Consider the following 8,872-nt stretch of genomic DNA (forward strand, 5'->3'; position numbering starts at 1 on the left):
TAATATATATTATTATATATATATATAATAATATATATATATATATATATATATGTTGTGTGTGTGTGTACACGCGCGCGTGTGTGTGTGTGTGTGTAACCACATATGTGCCAATCAAATGAGAATCACGACAGACAATAGCCAGTAAATCTCACATTTGCCTGATAGTTTACACATACCATTAACATTTACGAGGTAGAGCTGCAGGCCATTCTTTGTCGCATATGCGTAGTCGGGCTTCAATTCACCCACCCTGTTACACAGGCACCCAATTAGCCTGGTGTCTATTAGGACAAGCGTACTGTGAGCACCTGATTCATCCACGCACGTGTATAATGAGACACACGCGATGACCTGCACACGCTATATATGCCAAGCGCGGTGAGCTGAGTATGTACTGTACTACATTCCTTCGCCATATACAATTTATATTTATGCAATTTATCCTATGGCCTACGATCTAAATACTAAATAAATTGAAATAAGTACACACATTCATACGTAGTCAATAGTCATATGCTTTCTGGCTTTCTCAGATCTGAGAAGTATCTGCAATCGTATTGGTCAGCTAAAATTGGCGGGCTGTTCCAACACGAGAGATCAGTCGATTAGTGCCACACGATAGGTCTAAAAAGCCACAGCACCGCACAATCCGATGTTGACTTTATTTTTCTAATTTTCTTGTGTTTATTTGTGTGTTTACAAGTTGTTTGTGTAAACAGCAGCCCATATATATATATGTATATATACTACTTCTTTCGTTGACTATGTAAATATATATGTATTGTCTCTAGCTAGACAGAATCCCCACGTAAATACATATCTCATAGTTTCAAGTTGTAACAATAGTTCATCCTTCACACCCCGATATACATCCAGGCACCTTTTAATCCCATACACCTGCATTCAGGGCATACAGGCCAGTTGTGTGCGTAGAGGACTGACAATGCACCTATATACATAGATAGGCTAACGACAGTGACGATGAAATGCCCCAAGATTGTACACTGGGGCCCGCTGGTCACGATCTGTCTCATTGCCTTCCACACTCTGGGCACAGGTATCCTAACATCGCTATATCTACGGGAATGGCGTGCATGAAGCTATATCTATGAGGTTATCTATATCTGATACTGGCTGAGTGTCTATCATTGTAAAACTTGCTGCATTGCACCCCGAGTGTATCGTGTAAATGAGAGATATGCTGTAAACCTGACTTGTTGCGCCGCTTTGCAATCCATTGGACTATTTGTGCTTTTCACATAATCAAGGGCATTGTATTTCAATCACTCACAATACAAACATGAATTTCATATCGCACGTATGCAAGCACAAACACGTTGAGTGTCAACATAGCTTCTTCAGAGTGTACAAGTGATCAGTGAGTGGTAGAGTGTGCAACGGACCAGTGAGTGACAGAGTGTGATACTTGGCCAGCCTATACCATCATGATTTGAGAGGGACAATAGTATTACACACGCTCACATCGCCAACGTACCACTGTGCCATAGTGTGATCTAGATTTGTACAGAAGAGAGTACTGAGCGATCCCTCCTACACACAGCCTCTACTCGCATGTGTGCGCAAAGTTCCAATGTAATATATTGTGGTCTCTTGCTCTGTGCTATATTGCTCTGTAATACACTGTGCTGCATGAATTCTGCTTCACCGTTGCACTATAGACTATAAGAACGTCGCGTTGTAACCAGTTGGAACATATACGACACAATGTCAAAGCCCACCACTTCAGACAGTGGCTACTGCACTACGCCATTTCAGAGATATAACTCAGTAAGCGCTAGAGCGAACACCCCACTACCCTCCAATGAACACAGGAGGTGCATTCATACTGCTTCAGTGCATTCGCCGCACATGCACATGAGTCCTGTGTAACATGGAAAGACCGTGAGAAGCTACTACTCCTTATACCACGCAAGGAAAGTTATCCCACGGCGGTGCTGAGCTATCTGCTAAGCTCGCACTTATGTTCACAGTCACTGCTGCCATCAGTCACCCAGATCAATAACTTGTATTCACGGCTACTGCCAATGGTCACCTTCATGGGCAATACCCGTTTTAACGCAGAGATTGCGCTGCACAGAACCTGGACAGACCACAAACAATCACTCTCGCTCTTTCACTATACATGCAAACGTATCCCACGCTGCTATTGAGCTACCTGCATAGCCTTTGCTCATGTCAACTGTCATCTATCACTCTGATGGGCAATACGCACCACTTCACTCAGAGATTGTGCTGTACAGAACATGGAGAGACCACGAGCAGCCGGTGTACCATTCGATAGTACACATGGGTCTTGCATTCATGCTGGTGCTGAGCTATCTGTGCAGCATGTACCTGGGACCAGGGGAATTCCCCATGGCATGGGTGAGTCATCTGTGGCACTCTGATGTGTGCTCAGTCAGTGAGAGCGAGTTATATCTATATAATTGGCCTTGAAAGCTATCTTTAAACACGCGCGACGCTATTCGCAGGTACCAAGGCCAATTATGTAGGTACAACTCTTGTTTTAACGCAGCCTTTTCGTGTACACTGCCTGTTGTGGTGACCAGGGTGTGCAGTGATATATATATCTAAAGGACGTATCCTGTACTATTTTTGCATGAGGTGACAACGGTGTGTGCAGAGATTTACTATCAACGGCTTTGAGACGATCCGCTCCTAGTGAGTAGGAACCAGGTCTAACCCAGTGATTGTGTTACACATATATCAGGTGGGGTAGGGATGCCTGATTGCCTCGGTTTGTTGTGCTTGCCATCGCGAGTTTTCGTTTTAGCGTCGCTCATGCTGATGCAGTGCTCTGTTTTATATGCAGCATGCGAGCGCTGGCCCTACTACATAGTGTGTGCCTTTAATTTGGGCGTGCGCGAATGTATATGGATGCATGAAGTGTGTTCCATCAAACACTATTGTTACATAGATCCAAACGATATCTAACGTTGGTTTGGAATGTAAATCTGTGACGGCATATGATTGTTAAGGTGAAAGCACAAGTAAGTGCCTATCATCTGGACCAGCAGGAGACACTCTACATTCGTGCTAGTGGTTACAACCATTCGTTGGCGTAGCTGTACAGCCACGAAGCTACAAACGATGGTTGATATTTCGTTCATCCCAGAGTATGCACTAACTATGGCTTATGCCATAGCATATACATGTCAACGCTTACAGTATGAGCTTTCAGGCTAGTACAAAATCAAAGTTTACCTTCACACACACCCCTGCACGCACGTATTTGCCTTTCACGCAAGTCTTTACTTACCCTCAATCTCGTAGGAACCCGCTGATAAACGTGAGCAGCTGCAATACTGCTACCAGTGCGAACGATTCAAGCCACCCCGCGCCCACCACTGTCGCGAGTGCGGCACCTGTTGTCCGAAAATGGACCACCACTGCCCGGTATGGTTTCGGTTGTCAACTCTATCTGCTGTGCCGTGTAGTGTATGCATGTCTCCATACCTTAGTGCTATGCAAAGTGATTGTATTTTGAAGGCATTTTATGGGGTCTTCGGTTGCTAAGCACTTTACTCGATCGCAACGTATGTGCCGTGATGTGCTTGTATTGACACGGCATCTGTGTTTGTCTGTATATCAGTTATTCATCTACCTATCTTACACCCAGGGAGAACATGCTGTATGAGTGTCGATAGTATACAGGTCTGGTAGTTGATCGGTGTGTGGTACCTCACTACCGGAGTTGTCGTTGGTGTGCTGATTGTGCGTTTATTGTATGATACTCCAGGCGCGTATGTATCGTTTTGCGCGTGTGTCAGGTGTATCACCCGTGTGTAGAATATGTATTGTGTGTGGGATAGTCTATAAGAACCATGTGTACATTGCGCCTGCCGTGTGGGGTCTAAGCTGCTTGCCTGTTATGTATACATTGACCTTTCGTAGCCGGTTTAGGAAGCATCCGGTGTGTCATTTGGCTGCCGATCACGCGTACATTTTCCAGGCCCAGAGCACATTGTTAGTGGTTGTTCAGTCGATAACATACTGGTCATTTGGTCATCACCAGATACAGTACTCACTAAACGTAAACCTTAAAACCTTAGATCCTTAAACCTTCAACCCCTAGCTAGAACCTTGGGAGTTTATTGTGACTGATCAATCTCTACTTCCATGCGCAGTGGATTAATGGGTGTGTAGGGTGGAAGAATCAAAAAGCCTTTGTGCTGTTTCTGCTTTATGTGGTGCTGGATGGCTTCCACTCCATGTACATCATCGGCTGGCGAGCTTACCTCTTGGTCCATTTTGGACTTGTATGGCGACAAGTATGTAGTTACATGTATGTATTTGCAGGCAGCAGAAGAATATGATATTTAAACTGTATCATACAGAAAGATGTATATGTACGTGTGTGTACAGCTGTGTGGGCTTATGATCTATGATTTGATACATAGCACATGTGTTCATAGCAATTTCATTTTTATTTTGTGCCAATGTCAATTTTAATATAATACGAGAAAGGTTGTGGTGGTAATGTGCCTAAATGACTTCTTGTATACATCCTCTCTTGCGATCTGAGTGAAAAATTAACAAGCGAACCAATATCTGAATGCGACCTCGCCCCCTTGCTGCTTGTTGTATGCGTCATCCCCCGTTTTTCGTACACATCTGGACCTCAACCCCCATACGTCCGAGTCTGCTGTTCCGCCGAGCGCGCACATCGCAGAATAGGCAGCCAACGGCCAGTCAACATCTCGAGGCTTCTAATCCGTAGTATTTCGTGCATATCGAACTAATTAGACACAATAGCTGTAGATATCATATTGCCTGTATCGCACCGCTTATGTGTGCGTGGTACCTCGCTCAACCCTCATTACACTAAATAACCCCGTCTTTAACTCTGTTGTAGCCCATGCTCTTTGCTGACGTGTTCCTTGTGGGCTCGGTTGCCTTCGCCGTATGGCTGGCCGTGGGGGTCCTTCTGTTCTTCCAGGTGAGACGTTCGCATGTTGTGGTTACCCATGCTTTAACTGTTACCATTAAAGATGACCGTACACCGATAATATGCGCATTGGCGATGGTAGATCGATGTATTTTAGGCGAGAACATCAGATACGGACAGTTCCAAAATTATGGAAAATTTCTGCAATCTAAGTATGTGTCTATAAATGAAAACGGAGACTTTTGAACGTATGACATCCTTCGTCTGACAATCTGTTAAATCACATTCCGTCTGCATCTGCAGCTCCGCATAGTCTTGCGCAACAGGAGTGACATTGAAGCGTGGATCATGCTCAAGGCCGATGATCGTAGACAACCGGAGGAGGAACCGGTGAGTGGGTCACGTGGCATATGTGCAATAGGCCACACATGTCGCATTTCTGTTGTATATGTGCACTTGTTTGGAAGATCCGTGATAGGTGCACCATCTGTAGATTGCATACGCATGGGGGCTATTGTTTGCTATCTAAGGCTGATGAGATATGCATAGTTCTATTTTGCACCCAGAAATACACCCATCTACACGTGTACACTGAAGTGTTGCTAGCTTTCTCTTCCTTCCCGACTGACTTACTTGTGTGCCTGTCTTTGCTGCCGCAGTTTGCCTTCCCATATACTCTGAGCCGGCGAGCCAACTTCGCCGCAGTCTTTGGACCGTCTCCATTGTGGTGGTTTATTCCCACGGCAAGCCATGGTGAGACACTACACGAACTCAGTGGTCATACCTACATTGTTTCGCTAGTACAACATTGACTTCTTCTCTAGCTTCCGCATACGCGTGTGTATCTGTCTATCTATCTATATATCTATATCTATATCTATATATATATATATATATATATATATACATATGTATATGATGCCATAATTCGCTGTTGCAGACTATTACTTTGGGAGTTACATAAACTCACCGCCAATTATATTATGATACTACGAATGGAGGGTACACAGAATGTGCTGAAGTATACGCAGTAAATTGGCTATGTGATGACTGTGATGCCGGTGAACAACAACTTACAATGCTTGCCGATAAGTCAATCGTTCGTGTATTTCGAGATGTATCAAATCAAATGTGCGGTTATTGTTGATGTACCTGCATTGTGAGTGCATACCGGAGCAATTCGTTCATTATACTACCGAATATATGAGGGCGACCGATAGTTTACGATGTGATTACATGGCCTGGGGTACCAAGTGTGCTCCTTAATGAACACGTACTACATATTTAAATGGCAATCAATCGCTCGTCATATTGGTACATACTCTCCGCGCCAATTAATCTCTGTGTTCCCCTTGGTCGCTGGTTGGCAGGCAATGGGCTGTGGTGGGATGTGGTGGAGGGATGTGACCAGTACACACTCACGCGCGAGCAACTGGCGCAGAAGAGGGCCAAGCGCAAAGAGGCGCAGTTGATGCGCGTGACACAACCGTTCAACAGAGGGTGGTTTGGCTGTGGGTGGGGCCATCAGACATGGCGTACTCATCCTAGCATGGTAAGCGCCAGTGTCTATGTGTGTGTATATGTGTGTGTGTTCGGGTGGGTGGGTGTTTGTGTATGTGCATGTGTGTGGTTGTGTTTGTATTTATACACGTGTGTGTGTCGTCGTCCACGTCGGCTAGGGGTTGTTTTTTAAACAGTTGCGATGAATGCTTATAGCTTCTGACTGGTGGTTTCAGCCATCAGCCCCGCACAATTCCATGCACCTTTTCAGACAGATGTGGGTAAGCGTGTACATATGCATGGTGCCTGCATCTGATTTCACTTGCATGTCCATGCCTTGTGCATACATGGGTGTGTATCTTGTATGTGTATCTTGTATGTGTATCTTGTATGTGTGTCCTGTATACTCTTTGAATCAATATCGCTCTCCGAAGCATATTTGTGCTGCCGCATTTTCTTGTCGTGAACTGGTCTATTCCAGGCAGTACACGCACATATATCAGAGGGATTGTTTCCGTGAGTACAAACAATCCAGGGTTGTCACTTGTATTCCGGATATACGAACACGTCGGTCTGCAGCAGAATGAAGTTTGCATATATCTGTGAGTATTGGTCTTGATTTAATGCGGTCCTCGCGTAGAAATTTCCATCGTTTTCCTTCCATGTTTCTATAGGACATTGAACTTTCACAGAACGAATACATCTATATAGGTATTATCTATATTTTGCTTATACATAGATTACGCAGATTTCCAACATGTGCTATCACCAGTGGACGAATATTCAAATATCATCCGGCTCTCTCAGAAAAGCGGATACACTGTAGATTTTATTTTTAGAATGATCTTCGGTTGGAGAGCGAAAGTTGGCCACTGAAATATAGCGTCTATCAGACAGTGCTCTCAAATGTCACTCAGTTATCTACGAGTTGGTTTCTTGCGTATACCATGTACCGATACCAGTACTTGGACTGCATAGCATTCTCACAGCCCATGCAGCGCAGGTCTTATCAGTATATACTATTCAGACTATCAATCAGTGGTTAATAGCTGCCGTGGTAAATGCTATAAACACACCGCACTCTTGCAGGACAGCCGGATAGGCAGGAAGTGCAATCGCAACTCTTGGTTGTAAATGGTATATACTAGCAAATGTATGTAAGCAACTGTGATGACTATTCTGAACGCATCACATTCTAACGGGAAGTACAAATGTATACGTGCTTTTATCGTAGACTACAGTTGTAAGTTATATACACTAGCGACGTACGGCAACTATCACGATCAACACTCAAAGCACGCCATATGGTTGCAGGATGATGAACGCCTTGCTGTGGAAGTGAGCGATTTGCTGCTTATTACACGGGATAAGAAACACTGGCTGTATGGCGAGAAGGTCTGTGCGTGTGAATGCTGAGCATGTATCGGCCGTATACAGATTTGATATCCCTGCTGCACACTGTATAGATACCTCATTGTGTACGTATCATACTTTTTCTATATATGTCTGCTACAGAAGTGTCAAGTATGTTTGTGCTATCGGTTCTACAAGCTGTGAGCGCTGGGATGCACATGGTTGCTTTTTATATGCGTATTCCTGCTGTCGAATCTCTATGTGAGCGATAAGATGGGCATGTCGACTTTATGAGATTTGCAAGGCTGTAGTGTATAGTATGTGACAACTTTGTTATGTATGATAATTGATAGCTCGGTAGACGATGGCAGATAGCTAACATCATACACCTTTTTCTAAACCTTAATATGGGCTGTACATGTCCCCTGGTTTTTTTTATGCAAATGCACGTATATGCCTATATACTTCGAGTTCAATTAGCTGAGTATTAACATACCACTTTCTTGACCATGATGTTAGGCACAATTGTATGGCTCGCGAGGCAGTGCTAAAACATTCGATGTATAGGTCAACGCGTCCTCCGCCCTGTCTGCGCTTTATTGTTTCAAACTAGTTGCGTTGAGTATGTTGGGGAGAGAATAACCGGTTGTATTCGCTGTTTCTGTATGTACTCTTCATGGAACATGTTTCTAGTTTGCTGCAGTTGTCTATCGCATATTCACGCAAATGCACGATTCCACACGTGTATGTGGGATCTACGTGTGTGCCTATGCCAAAAGTATGTACATGTAGGTTTTATTGACACTCTGCTACTATGTGGACCTCTCTTGTGCAGCTGACTTCGGAAGGAGAAGACTTGTCAATGGCTGACAGAGCCAAGGCACATGGGTGGATGCCACGAACATGCGCTCAGGAACTAGATACACACAGCGATGAGTACGCAGAACTAGCAGGCGAATATTTCCAACTGACAACTAAGCCTGTGCAGGCAGTAGGTAAAAGCACTATTGATGAAGAAACTAATGCCGACATGGAGGCGGAGACCAAGAAGAACCTGTAATACTGTTTACGAAAACAAACGAATAAATTAGGTATTAAATTTGTCCA

General features: G+C 44.2%; 1 protein-coding gene across 1 annotated transcript; it reads left to right on the forward strand.

The window, feature by feature from the left end:
* Positions 1–703: 703 nt before the first annotated feature.
* Positions 704–8,872, forward strand: SARC_05789 (hypothetical protein). The gene is made up of 10 exons (XM_014300343.1): positions 704–1,060; positions 2,249–2,388; positions 3,298–3,420; positions 4,152–4,295; positions 4,880–4,963; positions 5,216–5,302; positions 5,572–5,665; positions 6,283–6,464; positions 7,727–7,807; positions 8,601–8,872. Exons 1-10 carry the CDS (start codon positions 985–987, stop codon positions 8,823–8,825), a joined length of 1,236 nt encoding a protein of 411 aa, XP_014155818.1. The 5' UTR covers positions 704–984; the 3' UTR covers positions 8,826–8,872.

Source organism: Sphaeroforma arctica (genome assembly GCF_001186125.1).
Source record: "Sphaeroforma arctica JP610 unplaced genomic scaffold supercont1.384, whole genome shotgun sequence".
Lineage (NCBI taxonomy): Eukaryota > Ichthyosporea > Ichthyophonida > Sphaeroforma > Sphaeroforma arctica.

Coding starts and splice junctions, on each gene's coding strand:
- SARC_05789 (XM_014300343.1), top strand. CDS start 985: ATGAAATGCCCCAAGATTGTACACTGGGGCCCGCTGGTCACGATCTGT. Junction 1,061..2,248: donor CTTCCACACTCTGGGCACAG/GTATCCTAACAT, acceptor CACTTCACTCAG/AGATTGTGCTGTACAGAACA. Junction 4,964..5,215: donor GGGTCCTTCTGTTCTTCCAG/GTGAGACGTTCG, acceptor CTGCATCTGCAG/CTCCGCATAGTCTTGCGCAA.